This window comes from Chinchilla lanigera, unplaced genomic scaffold (genome assembly GCF_000276665.1).
Source record: "Chinchilla lanigera isolate Chin_1 unplaced genomic scaffold, ChiLan1.0 scaffold00005, whole genome shotgun sequence".
Taxonomy (NCBI): Eukaryota; Metazoa; Chordata; class Mammalia; order Rodentia; family Chinchillidae; genus Chinchilla; species Chinchilla lanigera.
In genome coordinates, this window is record NW_004955406.1 from 16,277,341 (window position 1) to 16,296,055 (window position 18,715).

The window sequence follows — 18,715 nt, forward strand, 5'->3', positions numbered from 1 at the left end:
GCATTTTGTTATCAGAAGGTAAAATTCAAAGAACGGATGATCCTGATGCTTTGCGGTTGGCAACACAACACATGTTCCAGACAAAATTACTGCAGGACTTGAATTTTATGCCCTGAACTTTGAGTACCCTAAAGACATATTTGATGCACGTATCAGTAAGTGGAAAGAATAATCACTTTTGTATGTAGAGTTGGATAAGACTTCTCTTTTAAAATATATCTGAGTAACTACTTTGAAGATAATAATATGCAATATAACTATTGTTAATTTTCTATCATCTTGTTTTATATATATATATATAGTAATTGTTGAACCTTTGATGTCCTCCAAACACTGCCTGGCAGAGAAAAAACACTCAGTAATACTTAATGAACAAATGAATTACAGACAATATCTTTCCCTTTCATCCTCTGTAGGTACCTAAAATTCTGACATGAGGTTGCATGTAGGTGTGTGTGAGTTTGTGTTAGTTTGTGTGTGTTTGGGGGCAAGCAGGTATCTTTGAAATATTGCTTGCATGTCAAAACAAAGGAAAGATAATATATTAAACCTCCAGATCCTCTGTAATAACATCGTCAGTATTGATTTATCCATTTCCATTTCTCCTATGACCTGGAAGTGCTTGAAATCCTGAGTTCTTGACAGCTGGGGCTGGGAGTAGCTGAAAGAGTATACAGGCAGACAAAAGTGACACTAGACTCGGCAACATTTTCATCTTCTGCACATACTTTTACTGATTCCATCTGACCAAGAACTTCTGGTCAATGGGACTACAAAGCCCAGAAGCCAGTACAAGATTTAGAGATGGTTATTTCCTGGGCTGGTTCTGCTAAAAGTTTGCTTCTCTTTCCAGCTTCTTTTTCTTTATCTTCTCTTTTTTTCTCCCGCTGTCCATCTATTCACCTATGTTACACTTCCATTGTCCTGCCCCAAACTGTTCCTTTCTTGGACCCTGATGTACATTTTCATAGCTCTGTCCCTGCATTATGAAAAGCAGGTTTTTGGGAGCATATGTTAGTTAGCCTGTAACTGGAAGTAATTACATAGACACCTGCGGACCAGCTCTCATCTCCCTGTTTTATGGGCATATAACAGTCAGCTCTAAAAGTTTTATAGAACCATTTTAAAGTCATTTCAACCAGTGTCCTTTCCTCAAATTGCTTGAGTTTCTATTTTTAATAAACGTGGCTTTGGGAGCCATTCTCTTTACCACCAACCACTTTGGTAGTCTTGTGTGGAAGCTGGGGCAACCTGTTACAGCTTGGAAATGGCACCACTTTGGAAGTTTGTCTGTCTATTGCTAAAATTTCATGTTTTAAGAGCAACTTCTCTCTCTTTTCTTCCTCTGCACCAGTCCCAAGACCACACAACAACTCTTATTGTTTTAGCTTGTCCATCATAATAAAAGATGAAAGATGTTCAAAGAAGGCACATTTGTATTTCCCTTGCTGGTCTTAAGGAACAGCTGTGCCACACATGGCCCTTGATTGCTAAATCCAAGGAGCTGCTTTCCTATTGGCTTCTAAGTGCAAGTTGATAGTACAGGCCTTTATTGGGTTCAAGTCTCAGTACACATATTCAGATATGCAAGAAATATGAATTTGTTCTTCTATAATTGAACTTAATTTCTGTGTTGAGCCCCCATGTAGCTGAAATTTACTCTTAGTTAGTTGAGCCTTTTTGGCTTGGGGTTGCATCTAACAGTATTGGTGATTCATACATGCTGAGACCACAGGCAGAATTATCCATTTTGTCCCTGGTTGTCAGTTGATGTCTCATTCTCAGGGAACCTCTGTCGGGCTCTGTGTTCCCCTGTTTGCTTAGCCTCAGGGATCAACCAGTTCCTCTCTAGAGCAAGACCACTAACTCAGGAATCTATCACTAGAATATGATCTGTACTCAGAAGCTACACACTTGTTTGGGGTTTTATTCTGTTCTCTGGGACTCAAAAGGCAGGGTACAGTCCACTTTATTGGACCCATCACCATCTCTATGTCTCTGTTTTTTACCATTTCTCTCATTTTCTTCAATTTAGAGGAATATTTTCTTAGCTAATGTGGTGAGTACGTTAGGAGTGTGGAGGGAAAAGGGCCATGATCAGTTCACCCACTGTGCTGGCTAAACCATGGAGTTCCCCCAGGGCCTAAATGGAACAGGCCTAAGAAGCCTCACAGGCAGATGAGGAGTTTCTCTTTCCTTGGTTTGCATTCCGTTTACCCGCTAGTGAGGTAGTAACTGCAGAAGAGTTTGGCACCCTGGGTTGGGAGGAAGAGAGGAAAGGAAACAGTTGGGTAAAATGTTAGTATCTCCACAATTTTACATCTCTCCACACACAGCATTGTGTCAGTGTCTCCAGGAGGTATTCCTGGTCTTGCCATTAGCTCCTGTGCAGCGTGGTAGGATGGGCACTGGGAAGCGAGGGAGGTGAAGAGGATCTGGTGCGGACTCAAAGTGAAGACCGGGGGCGGGGGACGGGGTACATTGACTTGATCGTTGTATCTTTCTGCTTCCTGTTTCGGGTGGCGAATGAGAGCAGAAAGGAGTTATAGGAGAAGGAATCTCATTCACACCCTTCCTGCACTCTACCGCGATATCATATTGTTAATCTATGTTTTAATTTTACCTTCCAAGACAAATTTTTCTTCTCCAATAAGAGAGACAAAAACGAACAGTGGTTTTGAATACAGACAACGATGATGATATGCTCCTGAACCGAACACAGGGCAAGGAAAAGCTTAGTACTGTACAACAAGGGTATGTTGGGTAAATCTACTAGAAAGGTCTGTGAAGAATTATATTGTCAGTCTCAGTTTCTCAACGTTTCATTTCGCCCCACAATCTCTAGTTTCAGGCTGCTAGGAATAATTTTTAAACACCAGTGTGTTGTCTGTGAAGGGAAGGGACATTTGTCTATGTGCAGCCTTGACTGTCTTGGTGCCCGTGGGTCGCAGGATCAGAACAACATGGATGTCAAGTGGGAAGAGTCTGGGGGCGAATCTGAACTCCCTATGTGGGGATATTTTCCTAACTTCCCTGGCAATGGTTTCTTTCACTCTATTTGGCGGGTCAGACCCCAGATTCCATTCTCTTGATGCTTGAAGATGGCTAGGTGAGAGACCCCAAGGGAAAGGAACAAATGACCATGCACTATCGACTGCACTATAGAATTATAATCGTGTTCACAGATGATCCAATATGAATTTTAAGTTACTTTGTCCTAGAACATGAGCTAAATACTCATTTATTAACATTATTACACTAATCTCCCCAGCAATATTTGAAGTAGGATTCAGTAGATCAGGAAACAGCTTTAAGAGCTTTTATGGAATGTCCCAAAGGGAAGGATCAGTACATTTCCAGTGATTGTCTACAGCCAAAGAAGTCACCCTAGTCATTCTTAAGACTACCTTTGAAAGAGTCTTCTCCATAGCCAGGTAAGACCCACTCAGCGGCTGACCCCTTGTGTGGGTAAAGAAGATGGAGGGAAGTGTGGGTTGTATGGAACAGCTTCACATGGTAATGCTGAAGGGTTTGAATATTAATATCAAATGGTACTGGCAAGTAATGTTTCATCACCCCATAGCATTGCTTCTGGGAAAGGACCGTACATTCCCTGCAAGGGTGGGAAAATGCACAGCTGCTTACACCCTCCCTGGACAGACTCAAGGGCTGGAAGTTTAGGAAGGCACGGACATCCTGGAGAGTCCATTTTCATTTATTATTTATTATTATGTGGATTTTCTTCTTAATGAAAATGTCTTGAGTTTTTTTCATTTAGACTTTGGACAACAAATCTTTATGGCTTACTCAGGCTTTGGTGTGTGTATGTTTGTAATAGTCATCAAAACGTGAAAGAACTTTTCTAAAATAAATCAGGAATTAACTAATATTTTCTCTCTCACATGGATCAAAGACTCTGTGTGCGTGTGTGTGCGTGTGTGTCTGTGAATGATTTAAACCAATCCCTCTAATAATGTAACAAATTTGGCTCAGCAGAGATAAAGAGTGAGCTAGAGGAATCATGTAGGATGCAGCACATAGGAGAGGGGTTGGACAGTGTCCACTCTAGGGATTACAGTGAATCAGCTGCTGGAAAATCAGAGGCACACCTGAAAGGAAAATGTACAGCTGCTCCTCCCCAGCTTTCCATCACCTCAGGCTACTGAGAGATCCCGGTTTTAGAACACAAACTACATGCCAGAGGGTGCTTACAGTCCATGACAACACAAGTGTTTTCGCATTACATTTGTGTTCATCACACAAATTCCTGTCTGTTAGCTCTTGGAGACATGGACTGAGAACAGGAAAAATCAAATAAGTTGGTGTAACCTCTCACTTTGCAGCCAGAAAGACTTGGGGAGAGTTAGGTGCAGAAAGTTACCTGCAAGGTGAAGACCATAGAGCTTGTCCAGGGAAGGCCATTTTCCAAGTTTTCCTTAGTTCCAGTCCAGGTGATTCCAGGGCCTTGGATACCTGCAGACAGAATCTCTGCAAAAGGAACTGGACCTTGGGTTTTTTCTTGACGTGCATGGATATGTCCAGCATTTATCACTGCATTAGAACAATATTTTGTTCTATGCTTGCTACATTTCTGTATTTTTATGTCTTGTGCAATGTTCTCTTTAACACACACATAGTAAGCTTGTTATTGTACGTTCCACACAGATGATATTTTTCCAGAAGTCCCATCTTTCTAGAATCAAAAATATGACTGTAGCCAAAGTATATTAAAATGTTCATATTTTAAAGTAAAATCTACATGCTGTCTGTTTGACTCTGTATTCTTCTGCTTAGGGAATATACGTCAAGAGTACAATGGAGGAAAGCCCTCGCCCTCCTGGGTATGGAGGGAACATGCTAGTTGAAGTGTGAAGGATGTGACATTTTATGCTTTGGGTTCCACTTGTATATGAGCTGATTTATTGAAAGCTGACTAAAAATCTGTTGTAGAATACTCTCTGATTTGGAAATATCTCATCTGGAAACTAGCCAGTTATTACAATGGTCACCTCTCTCTTCTCCTGCAGAGTCCCCAAAATCTCACTCCCAGCCCTTTTTCCTTGATGCGTGTTATTTTACCACTCCTTGTTCTTACAGCCGTCTTTCTGGTCATCTGAAATTACTCTTTACATGTCTGAAGGGGATCACATAAGGACTTGGGCTGCCTAAGTGCTAAATGACAGAGTATTTGATATTTGCTCAGAAGTAAGACACATAGGTAGAAAATAGCGTTTTCTTCATCAGTGGTAGTGTTCTTGAATTGTGCTCCAAGAAATATGATGTTCCAAAGATATCCAAATGCATTCTACCCCAAACAGTTTTTGTGTCCGAATAACCTTGGTAAGCAAAGTATTAAATGAAATTATTCCCAAACTTTCTGAGGCATTTAATGAAACAATTCTTACAGATGTTGGGAATTTTCCGAAGGAGGATTTTCACAAGGTATTCTCAACCAGTGATACCACTTTTCCTCCACAGTATCATTCAGGCTCAAAATTTCTGAATACAATGTGGGAAAACTAATCAATGAAGTTGCTCACAAAATGGACCCTTCAAAGGTTTCATTTCTGGAAGATTAGTTTTTTAAATCTAAAATTTACTTAGAGATGGGCAAGAGAAAAAGAAGAAAATGTAGGGGTGGAAATTATTGTGTGTAGAGAGAAGAACAGGGGTTGTTCTCTCTGATTATCATCATGGTTATGAAGGTTGATAATGCTGCTGGAGAAGTGGACACAATTGCCTAGGAAAGGTGAAGTGGTAGGCATCTTGGAAGATGGAAACACTACATTTTACTAAGGTTATTCAAATGCCAGCTACTCTGGATGCTATTAAAACAGAACTGTTTTCTAACTCCTTTAACCTTATGCTCATGTAATAGTAATGAGGCACAAGTTAAAGAAATATTCAGAAAATAACCTTGCAAAGGCAAAGAAAAAGGGAAATGAAGATGTTAGAGGATAACGAATTGTACTGGAAGTGGTAGACAGGATAAACATAGGATACGATGTCTAGTTTTACTTTCATATATTAAAGGAGACTCTTTACCCCACAGTGAGGCCAGGGCTGGCTTGGTTAATATATGTCTGAGTACACTGGGAGAAACTACACCTTGGATTTAGAAACTGCTCTTTTCGGTAGGGTAGGTTGCATCAGAGGTAGAGTGAGCCACACATTAGATAGAAGTAGTGGGCACAGCACCAGATACTCTGTGATAATGCTCTGTCATAAAACAACACGTGGAATTTTCTGTAGGGCACTACATAGAGTTCAGGAATAGGGGACAGTTATTAGTTTAGAATCTTGCAAAAGAAAGACAGTCTATTCTAAAGGTCCTGCTATCTTCAGGAGACTATTGATATAGGGGGCTCCAGAGGGTTGATCCAGGCCTGTTGACAATCCTCTCAGGTCCTAGAGATGAGGCCCAGCCTGATCTTGACAATTTTGAGACTTAAAGAAAACATGCCAAGTGGATTAAACTGTAAAGAGATAAGGGGAACCTGGATTGGCCATTCAGAGCACTCTGATTGGGCACTCAGAGGTCTTTAGCCTTTTCTTTTTTAACATCACAGTGAGACATTAAGTCTTTCATCTAAACCCAGTTAAATGTGATTACCTCTTCTCTGAAACACTTTCTTGGTGTCCTCATGGAGAATTTGGGGGAGAGAGTGTGGAGTTGTTCCTGTGGTGCCTGTGACATTCTAAATTTCATGGTCATTCAGTTGGACTTGGGTTTTGTCTAACTGATTGTTAGCTCTTTGAGAGGAGGGGTAGTGAAATCAGAACCTGTAACTGTCATTTACTAAGCTTTTAAAAGGTGCCACGCTCAATTAAAAACATTGTACCACAGCAATATCTGTGCATCCATGTTTACAGAAGCACAATTTATCATAGCTAAACCTTGGAAACAACTCAAATGCCCATCAGCCAAGGAAAGCATAAAACAGTTGTGATCATTTTATACAATGGAGTACTATTCAGCCATAAAGAAGGGTAAACTTGAGACTTTTATAGGTAAATGGATGAAACTTGAGACCATACTCATAAGTGAAATAAATCAGACTCACATGTGTAAACATTGTACTGTCTCCCTGGTGTGAGAAATTGAGAGTAAATAAGGTCTAGAATGTATAATAGATATGAAATGGGATGTAATTGTTTAAAAGAGAAAAGGAACCAGGAGGTGTGTAAGGGCAAAGAAGGAAGGGAAAAGGGGGAAAGATGCAAGGTAGCTATACTATTAGTGTCTCAGTTCATTGAAAAGGAAGATTCATGCTAATATCGATTGGAGAAATTTTATGCCTATATCTTATACTCTAAGTAACTACTTTGAAGATGACAATAGGCAATGTATTACTCATTGTTATTCTTCTGTTATTTTGCTATAAAATTGTTTTATGTTTTTCAATAAAATAAAAAAGCTGCCAAACTCTTAAAAATAAAACCCAAATGCTATCCCCACTTTATGGACAACAAAACTGAGTTCTAGGATGCCAGACAGCTGCATGGAAAGCGTCATGTGATTTCCCTGGCTCTCTGGTCCAAGTACTTCGCCTTAGGCCAATGATTCTCTACCTGGGAAGTTAAAAACAGACCCTGGTGCATGAATTCCATTTTCAAATATTTGGATTTTATCGGGGCAACATTTGGGCCTCTGTGTTAAACTCTGCAGGTGATGTCGATGGGCCCCCAGAGCTGAGAATCTGGGCCTTCTCATGCTATTTTGTGTATCCCACTGTCCATCATCTGTATGACTGCATTCACCTACGACAGGGGCTAAGAGGCAGTTATTGATTGTTCAAAGGGTGTTTGTAGCAAGAGGGAAGAGCAATGAGTGGTTGGATGTCACTAGAAGTTACAAAGGGTCTCAGAGGCAAAACAGAATTTTTAAAGTTCATCAGAAGACTAATGCCAGACTGGAGGATGCTATTCATTTTGCACTCAGAGGTGATCCCCAACCTTCTTTTGCAGGAGGTGTTGTCCTCAACCCAGCCTTTTACGGCATGCCAGGCCACACCAACATCATGATCCACGAAGTGGGGCATGTCCTGGGACTCTATCACGTCTTTAAAGGGGTCAGTGAGAGGGACTCCTGTGATGACCCCTGCAGGGAGACGGTGCCATCGATGGAGACAGGAGATCTCTGTGCCGATACTGCCCCCACGCCCAAGAGCAAGCTGTGTCAGATCCCAGAACCTGCCAATGACACCTGTGGCATCACCCACTTCCCAGGGGCTCCATTCAACAACTACATGAGCTACACAGGTATCACCACAGGCTTGATGCTTATATTATTATTAAGACTACTTTTGGGTAGGAGGTCTCAGCGGGGATGGGCAGGGTGGAGGAGAGGGAGCTAGAGAGATCACTGGAGTTGTCATTTACATCAGAACATTGAAGTGTATTGATTATAGGATATTCTGTCTTTTCCATGCCTGAAGAACTTGAAGAAAAGCTTAGACTTTGAGAGGTCTTGGTGACTCCATTCGCTTCCAATAGAGATTAAAAGAAAAGCACTCATTTTTCCTGGCTAGCATCAATGAGACAAAGCTAAAAGCCTCCTCCAGGCTCTTTGACTTGTGGAGATTTTCATTCTTGGTTCTTTTCTCAGGCATTTGCTCTGAAGGAGAATCTAATCGTGATGAGTGAAAAAGATTTCTGCGTCAATATTGCTTGATTTTACACTTTGCATTACTTTTACAGTTGCTCAACAAGATGACTCAGTTAATCTCCACTCAGGATTCCTTTTATTTTATATTATCTTTAAACAAACAGATTTCCAGCACCGATGCTTGGCTTGCCCTCCATATACTCTGCCAAAAATAGTGCTTTCTTATCTTAAAAATAGGGCCATCCTGGCTCCAGGAAGAACTGCATTGTTTGCTTTTGTCCTTTCTCACTTCAGCTCTGGGGTTATCTTTCTTTCCTGTCTCTCACACCTTCTTTATTTCTGGCAAAAATTAACACTAACTAGCAAGGGTAACACTGATAGTGAGGGTACATTCATCCATAACATTGAGGCCTAATTTGATTTGATGACCCCTTCCAATGAGGAAAGAAGGTATTTTTTCTAGTTCCAGGTACTTCTTTCTAAAATAATCCAAAACAGTTAAATCACCATATCCTCCTCATGACTCTGAAAGAAAGAAAGAACAGTGACCTGGTTCTGTCTATGACGTATCAAGATGCTTCCATCCAAGTGTCTTTTAGTGGAGAACTCAGCTACATTGAATTCAAAAGCCCAAGTTCCTCTCTGCCCTATCAAGGACTCATCAGCTTTGACAGTGGATAAGGCCAGAAAAGGGAAAGCAGAGGCAAGAGCTCTTGACTCACGACCTTTGAGATAGGAAGACGAAACATTTAAGAAACAGGATAGGGTTTCACATTGGACTCAGTGCCTTTTAAATAGAGAAATTCCTAAAACTAAGATAACTCCTTTTTTAAAGCGAGGGGGAAATGTACTTAATAGCGAGACTTTGCTGCCCCTCAAAATAAGACTGGGACCACTCTTCCCATCCCTGCTGTTTTCTTGCCATTTGATTTTCTTTCTCTGGAGCATCTCCACTGAATACTCACTAACTTTGGTCAATATCAATGGGCAATAAAGCAGGTGCCTGCAAGTCCAGACATTCACAGTGAAAAGGCCCTCTGCTAAAACACTGCCATCTTGTGGTTTGCTGAATAAGCAACCATCAGCTAAGAGCAATCTAAACTCTAGGGTTTGAATCACACACTGGGCAAGCCCAGCATTCAGGTAATGAGCGGCCTTGCTTTTGAGATAAGCAAGTGCTATGCCTCCGCCTTATCTTTCTCACTTTCACCTGTCATGCTTTCTGGAACAGAGTGCATTTATTTTTTCAACAAATGTATTTTGAGCCTAGTAAATACAAGGTGTTGGGCTAGGTGCTGGTAACTACTTTACAGATTAAAACCTCCACTTCTTGTGTTTTCTTTTTTATCTCACAGATGATAACTGCACTGACAGCTTCACCCCTAATCAAGTGGCACGGATGCATTGCTATTTGGACCTTGTATATCAGCAATGGAGTCAAAGCAGAAAGCCCACTCCCATTCCTATCCCACCCATGGTCATTGGTCAGACCCCCAAGTCCCTCACTATCTACTGGCTGCCTCCTATTAGCGGAGTTGTATATGACAGGTGAGAGTGGGGTTGTCCACAGGTGAGCTGGTAAACTTTCTTTGCAGCTTTTCATGACAGGATGGATGTGAAGCAAGGCTGTCTGCTATTGGGAGCTCTCAGTGTGTGCAGCACTGCTCAGGGCTGCTTCCACCAGCCTGCTCAGCTCCCAGCTCCTCAGTAGAGCTCTGGATCCTCTCATGTGAGCCAGTGTCCATCACATGTCCACCTCAGGGAGGGCCAGAAGAGGATGGTCAGTGTGACAAAGAAGAACTGGCAGAACTGAAAGGGCATTTCCTGCCTGTCTTGTGAGCCTCTCCTCTGTGGTATGAGGATGCAGCAGGGGCTTGCTGCTTGCACAGTGGTGTTGGGGAACGAGAAGTAGAGAAAGCTTCTACATGTGGTCCTGGGTGGGTAGACGGGTGGGTGGGAATGAACAAATTCTCACCATCTGTGCATGGGGGCTTACACAACCATGTGGGCATTTCCAGTACTATCTCAGCCCCCACTGCATTCTGTGTCCCCGTCCTCCCCTGACCATGGTCTGATGGAATTGTCACTATCCACTCCCTTTCTATCTGCCTCACTCAGCAGGCAACTGCTGGGAGTTAGGAGGAGATTGATTTTCTCTAGCTTTGCCTGTTGATCTGCCACCATAGAACCTAGTTTTTTTCTTAGTGACAAATTCAAAAATGTTGAAGAGAAGTATGATAACTAAAACTAGTTTTCATTCTTCCTTTGTGTATTAGTGCAGGGAAATTTTTGTAAGAAGCCAGGAAAAAGTGACATCTGATGGAGGAATAGGACAGTGTGGTCTAACTGAAAGGCTCAGAACCCCATCTGTGATCTATAAAGATGAGTATCTTTCAAAACCTACCACTGTAACCTAAGTAACAAGAATAGCTACTGTCTATTCTGTCCTCCTATGTATGAAACGTGGTAGTAGATATTTTATGGTGGTACCTGTCTTATGTATTCCTTACAGTAAGCACAACTCCTGCCACATAAATGAGAAATCTGATTAGAAAAACACAAAGGGATAGCCCCAGACCCACAACTACACAGAAGTGAATTGAGGGAATTCCATAGAAATTCAGAAATGAGGGACAGAGAACTGATGATTTCTTTGAATTTAGAGCTTCTCTGCTTAGTAAGCAAATAACTCTTTTCCTTCGGGCCACACTGCCTTTGTGAGTGTGTGATCCAGCGAAGGTACTGGATATCCCTGAAGGGTGTCTTTATTCCCAGTAGCTTCACTGAAAGTCCAAAGAATGGAGACATAGAAAGATGGGGACAGGGTAAAACTAGTAAGTCCTTTTTCAAAGTGGTATTTCTTAGGATCTTGATATTTGTCCTTGAAACCTTAACTCATACGTGATGGGTGACATCACTCAGAACTCACAACCTAACAACCTAGTTTTCGTTGTCATCAGTACTCGGGCTTTTCTTGGGCTCTGTTTGGTGATTCAGCACACATCTATGTGGTGTGTATAAGAATCATCTTCCTGCAAGTGTGACCTTGTGCAGCATTGGTCAGACAGGCTGAACAGTAAGTCCTCTGCGGGTATGTGCAAACTGGAGTTTTACATCAGTTTATGTAACATGTGTAAACAATTTAATCTTTCAATTCTCTCTCTGGTACAAATGTTACGATAAAGCAGACATCAGAACTGGCTTCCTGAGAGTCTGTTGGCAGAAAAGGCTGCAATTTGCTTCCTTTTTTCAGCTAGGTGGGCTACAGTTTTGAGGCCTCCCAATACGTGTGTTGGGGGGACTCACGTCACATGCCCAGCGATTTGTGTCATGCCTGGAGTTATGTTTATTCCACCCTTGTAGGTATTTGGAATCCTTATGTCAGAAAGGAGTCCCAGCTACGCACTGGGCCACAGCCCCGGAAAGGCCAAGTGCATCAGGGAAATGTGGTTTGGAGTTGCGAACACGTTAGAAGTGATCGCTGATTGGAGTCCGAGGGTGAATGAATCTTAACCGCATATTTTAGTTGCCAGAGTACTGGACATTAGATGGTGTTTGTGACCTTACTCAAAGGAATTAAGGATCTTGTGACCTTTGGGGAACTTATTTAACCTCTCTGAGCCTGAATTTATTACAGGGATTAGAAATCATTTATGAAAAACACATGTGTCACAAGGCCAGGTATGTGAGATGCTTCATAGAAAGAAACTGCTGCTGAAATTATCACTTTTGTTCAAAAATACTATTTTTCTAGCAAAAGATATTGATGTGTTATTATGTTACCTATTGAGTGCTCCTGATTTGACTCCTACATTTCAGATGTGTATTTCACAGCTGGGCTCCTAAAAACACTCCCAAGTATAAGAGACAAGCCTTGTTAAGTAATTTTCCCTTGCTAATTAGTTATTATTATGTTTAACTATTATGCTCACCCCAAATATGGTGTGTGTAGAGCTCTTCATAGACTGCATTAACCATCTCATAACATCCGTAAAATCAGCATTCACAGAAGAGTTGCTAAATCCATCCCTGTGCTCACAGAGACAATACAGTAGGTTCAGACCTGTCCAGAGCCCAAAGAGAGGAAAAAATATGAGTGAGTGGAAAGTCTTAATAGCAACTAGCAGTGTCCTAAGAGAGGAACCAGCAGGTGCAGTGGGTACACAAAGGAACATCAGTGCAGACGATCTATTGGAATGGATCTTGAATCGTTTTGAGTAGGAGTCTGCGGACTGAGCAGAGATGTCTGGGAAGACCACCTGCCAGCTGAGAGGACGGCATGTTTCATGGAGCTAAGGGCGTGATATGTCTGTGGAACAGCGATGTATTCATTGTGATGAGAGCATAAAACCAGAAGGGAACAGGAGTCGTAGAGCCAGAGCAAACTTGTTAATGAGCCTTGGGTAATGGTAGAGAATTCAGATACGACCTTTTAAGCACTGGAGAGCCAAAGAAAATAATATTTCATGTAGTTTTTATTTAAAGCATATAATTAAAAGTAGGGAGTTTAAAACAGGAGAACAGATAGCTAAAATTTTATTTTGAAAATTATTGTCTGTCTTCGTGGGGGAATGCAAGTGGCCTTTAATGGCTTTTGGGCAGTTAGTGTAAAAAGGAGTTTTGTGATGAATCAGATTGTAACTGTATTTTGTTTAAAGTTCCCAGGACAGAAGCTGCCCACCTGCTTCTCCATGGCCCTCCTTTATGCCTTACATTTTTCTCCTTCATGACCTTGAGATTTTGGTGTCACTGTGAATTTTGCAAAGATGCAGTCTATACAAGCAGGAAATGAGAAATCATCGTGTTTCCAGTTGCACTAAATAGGACCTTGCTATTTAATGTCACCTTTTCCCCCCAAGGTCTTCCTAATTTCCTGACCTCAGTTTATCTGACAAGTTCTCCTCTTCACCTCCCCACTTCCCCAGGCCCCCAGGCAGCACGTGTGGCTCCTGCTCTGAAGATGGGACATTCCGTCAGTATGTGCACTCTGCTTCCTCCGCGCGGGTATGTGACTCCTCAGGCTACTGGACTCCAGAGGAGGCTGTGGGTAATGTACTATGGCTTTTGATTTATACCTTAGTGGCCACTGAGAAAGAGGGTAGAGGCAAAGGGTGGAGCAATGGCATGGTGAGGAATGGGTGGATTGTGTGTGTGTGTGTGTGTGTGTGTGTGTGTGTGTGTGTGTGTGTTTATGTTGCTGGATATCTCTAGCCCTAAAAGACTTCCTGGTGCCTGTGGGTCCCAAATGTCCCATGTGTGCCTAATGTGGAGACCTCCTGGCTGTGAAGAAGCAGAGATCAGAAGACAGCTCAGAAGAACAGAGAAGGGGTGACTTCAGGGTGAGGCAGGGCCAGTAGTGTTTCACGCTCCCACTTATCCCTGGAGCTGCCTCGCCACATGACAGCACAAGGTGATTTCTCCCTGCTCTGAATCAAGAGAATAACAGAACCCATGGCAGTCTACGATCACACGTTGGCTGGATGAGTTGGGGTGAGGGTGAGGGGGACTAGGTGTTCCACACTGCTTGTTCTCAGCTGTGCTATTTTTATGAGTCTATTAATCACTGGTACTGGTTGTGCTTTGGATACGATCTAAGCTAGGCTCCCAGAGGGGGAAGATGTTTTTAGTTATCTCTATTCTTGTCCCTCCCCCAATTTCTCAGTCACACAGTCACTCAAATATGTATATCCGAGCCCGAAGACAGCTTTCAGTATGAATGATTTATCAATCTGAGGCCAGAAAATGCTGTTGATGGTGTTGATGAGACTTTCCTGACCTCCTGATGAATGGCTTCACTGCTCCCACAATCCTCATCTCCAGTGCTCACCTAATCATCATGTTCTATCTTTGCTTTTCCCCCCTTATATTTCTTAAGAGTCAAAAAAAAAAAAAAAAACCTGCTCAGTAAGATGTGTCAGACACAGTTTATTTGAATTATTTTGCAGTCTTGACTGTGACCATAAAAAAGGAGAAGAGTGTCTGAGTTGGCAGCGTATGATGTCATCGCGGGCTCCCGGTTACTCAAGTGACAGGCCCTGGAGGAGCTGGAGGGGGGCGACTGGTGTGCTTGACTGTATGGGACTTCTTCAGAGGAGGGTTTTCAGAGAAGGATGGAAAGTGAATATAAAATTTACTGCATTGGACTCATGTAGAGATTGGCATTTAATGAAAGGACATTTCTGTGGCAAACAGTTTGTTCTGTGCTAGGGCTTTAATGCCTGTTTGACTTTCTAACCCAGAATTTTTGTATTCTTTTTAATTCTTGGGAAAGTTCAGAATTATCTGGTTGAGGTGAAAGGAATTTTACAATCTGGATGACAATTCTTATATCTTGAGGTGAACCAAATCAACTTTTAGGGCCTCTACTTCATGTTTTACATGAGGTCACACAGAAACCTTCTAAGCAGTGCCGCTGTGGGGTGTCCTTTCCAGGGCCTGTGCTCTGCTAGTTTTTTGTGTAAGCATTGAAAAATTCTGATAAGAAAAGCTGGGATTCCCTTGCTTTGAAATGGTTGAAGTCTTGGTCAAATTTAAAATATATACAATAATGATAACTGAGTCCTCAACAGTGTATGCACAGACATGAGTTCACAAATATGACAAAATAAAGTTAGTGGCCCTCAATGAACTCTTTACTGACCACCAATTTCTTTTCTTTTTAAATGCTACAGGGAATAGAAAATCGAACTAGGTGCATTCCTTTATCATCTTGTCGGCAAGAACTTTTCTAACTTCACAATTTTAAATAGCCCTCAACCTCACCTCACAACTCTCTGTTTCCTTATATTACTTCATTATTTCAAAGACATTACTACTTGAAACAATACTTTATAATTTGTTTCATCTCTCTCCCAGTTGTAAGGTACAAGAACACAGGGTATTCATTGCCTCTAATACTCAGGTTAATGCTAGGTATAAAGGTGAGCCACAGTCCACTTTTGTTGGATGAGTGAATGAGTCAATTCACAATGTAGGCAAAAACCAATAATGACCATAAGATACAACACTGCAACACTACACTACACTACACACACACACACACACACACACACACACACACACACACACTTGAACTTTGGTTTTCTGGGTTTTGGAACATCATTTTCCAAATGCTAATGACTGAGTAATTCTACTTTTTGTAAATGTAGACACATAATTTTTATGAAACATTGTGTAGATCTACCATAGTAACCTAGTAAGGGAGGAGTTAAATATTAGCACTAATTTTTTAAGAGAGAAAATCAAGGCTTAGAAAGATGTGCCTGCTACAGCCACAGCTATTGGCACAGTTCCAGCTAGAGCCTAATTCTGCTTGTTTCTCACTCAGTACTCTCTCGTCAGTTCTCTTCATGTGATATAACAGAAAAACCACTTTGTGTGGATCATTTCCACAGGCTGAACTTAACATATTTGTGATATGTGATTTTTTTTCACTGTTACATTTTTACTCTGTTACTGAATCTCCTTTACTTCCCATTCAGTCCTGTGTGTTTGTGTTTCCTGTATGTGGTTTCCTTCCTGGAGTTACCTGCTTGCTCACACATACCTGAATATAAAGGGAAATGCCAATGTATGTTTTAAATTTTGGTTAACAGTTAGGGTGCAGAGGTGCCAAGATGGGATCTTAGGGGATGAAAGAAGTTTTGTGAAGGACACTACATACTATAGAAATGATCCCTGAAAATGTAGCCTTGTGATGGGCACTACAAAGAATGTAGTGACATCTGAAATGACATCAGACTGCCGAAGCATTACTGTAAATTCTTTCCTGCTCAAGCATTTTGCAGGGCATAGTTTAACTTGTCTGCATCAACTGTAGGATTCTACCTAGGAATCATTCCCAATTTTTCACCATGTTTCCTTGTTAAAGGCCACCTTGTAGAGGTGGTAGGGTAAGCAGCTCATCATAGCTCTTACTGTTACACTTTTGGCAAGTCTCTCATTCTTGGTTTCTCATCTAGCTGTTGATTTGAGCTACTCCTTTCAGATTTATGGTGGTGGCTCCTGACGTGTGTTTCTGCTCCTCTTCCTCAGGGCCTCCTGATGTGAATCAGCCCTGTGAGCCAAGCTTACAAGCCTGGAGTCCTGAGCTCCACCTCTACCACATGAATATGACAGTGCCCTGCCCTGCAGAGGGCTGTAGCCTGGAGCTGCTCTTCCAACATCCGGTCCAAGCTGACTCCCTCACCCTCTGGATCACTTACCTGTCCATGGATTCCTCCCAGGCACTGTTTGACACAGAGATCTTGCTGGAAAACCAGGAGTCTGTGCACCTGGGCCCCTTAGACACCTTCTGCGACACACCTCTCACCGTCAAACTGCACGTGGATGGAAAGGTCTCAGGGGTAAAAGTCTACACACTTGACGAGCGGATGGAGATTGATGCTGCCCTCCTGACTTCTCAGCCTCATAGTCCTTTGTGTTCTGGCTGCAAGCCTGTGAGGTACCAGGTTATCCGGGAGCCTCCCTTTGCCAGTGGCTCCCCCATGGTGGTGACACATCCTCACAGGAAGTTCATGGACATGTGAGTTGGACAGTAAGGTCTTCTTAAACAAGGGGGTTCTTGGGGCCTTGGGGTTAATTTGGTTGCTTCTATCTCTACATTTTAACTTTCTAACATGCCATTAGTTAGAAGAATGTTGAAAATCTGAAAGAAGATTTTATTTTAGACTGGCATATCTGAGAGGAAGTAAGCATTTCCCCAGTGTTCTAATTGCTGATGTCATCATTAAGATTGTGGGCAAATCAGGTTCCTATATGAGGTCTTTCAGGGTACTGAATGTGACTGCTGCAAATAAGTTGATCAGAATCAGATTCCTCTGTCTGGTAACAATGTAATTTTTTTAAAGAAATTTGTTTTAGGGCTAGGGATTTAGCTCAGCGGTAAAAGCGCCTGCCTGGCAAGCGCAAGGTCGTGAGTTCGGTTCCTGGTACTGGAGAAAAACCAAAAAAAAAAAAACTAAAAAAATTTATTTTAAAGAGAAAAGAAAACAAAAATAACAACAACCAAGACAATAACACAAAACCAATAAAAACAATACAGAATTTCAGAACAAGGTGATAGGAAGCAAACAATGGCTGTTCTATTACATATGGTTACCTTAAATGAAGTTGCTCAGATTACCAGATGTCAGAATGCAAGATTGATCAAACAATTAAACAGAATAAAAAATAATTAAAAATTTAGAAACTATTCAGAGTTTCACTAATCAAGATAGTAGGGATTCAACAATGGCTGTTATATTGCATATTGCTATCTACAAATTAATTGTTAAGATTACCAGATATAATCATGCAAAACTGGTCAAAAAAAGAAAAATTTAAGCATTAACTCTTCCTTTCAATAAACCAATAGACATCAGCAGTACAGTTATGCCGACTATCCTTGGTAATTTCTGATTCCTTGCTGTAGCTTTCTAATAATCTGTTGCAGCTCCAACACCTGATCCAAGCTGACACCAGCTGCTACAACATTCAAAAGAACAGTCACCTTCTCCATAGTAAGCAAAAATGCTGTAGGCCCAGCAGGCATGGCGCTCAGCTTCAGGACTCATTCGGAATGTGTCGTTCATTCTTCCCACTTTTCTCATTTCTCCTTCCCTCTCTCTTCTTTCCTTCTCTTCTAATTCTTTTCTCTTTTCTTTCTGTCTACATTTTAGTGAGTTCTGCTGTGTTTCCAGTACCCTGTGCTCAGTTCTGGAGACACAAAGACAAAGTCATTACCTATAAAGAATTCAGTTTCTGCATAATAGGCTGCTATCTCCAAAGGCAAATGTCTTCCATGTTGTAATTTTCCGTAGAGGTTACCCTGAGGGCAAAACTAGGATAAAACAAAGTTTTATCAGAGGTGCTATATCAGTTTTTGTGGCAGAAGAAATCATCATAGAATGTAGTGAGTACAAGTGTTCTTCATGATTCTGTGGATTGGCTGGATGTTCTCTTTTGGATGGATTTGGGCAGGACCAGATGTCCTCATGCATATAGTGGAGGCCTCAGCTGAGACAGCTGTCATGACTGAGAAGAACAGGACTCTTCTCTCATGGTCTTTCAGGTCCTGGATTGAGCTGCTTCTCATGGCAGTGAAGGGGTTCCCAGCAGTAGAGAGGG

General features: G+C 41.7%; 1 protein-coding gene across 2 annotated transcripts in view; it reads left to right on the plus strand.

The window, feature by feature from the left end:
* Positions 1–18,715, plus strand: part of Pappa2 (pappalysin 2) — a 262,402-nt gene that overhangs the window by 109,577 nt on the left and 134,110 nt on the right. For both annotated transcript variants that reach the window (XM_013520972.1, XM_005374904.2), the window contains exons 5-8: positions 7,969–8,262; positions 9,964–10,156; positions 13,534–13,655; positions 16,643–17,132. In XM_013520972.1, the coding sequence (XP_013376426.1) occupies positions 7,969–8,262; positions 9,964–10,156; positions 13,534–13,655; positions 16,643–17,132 (1,099 nt within the window). The remainder of the gene's footprint in view (positions 1–7,968; positions 8,263–9,963; positions 10,157–13,533; positions 13,656–16,642; positions 17,133–18,715) is intronic.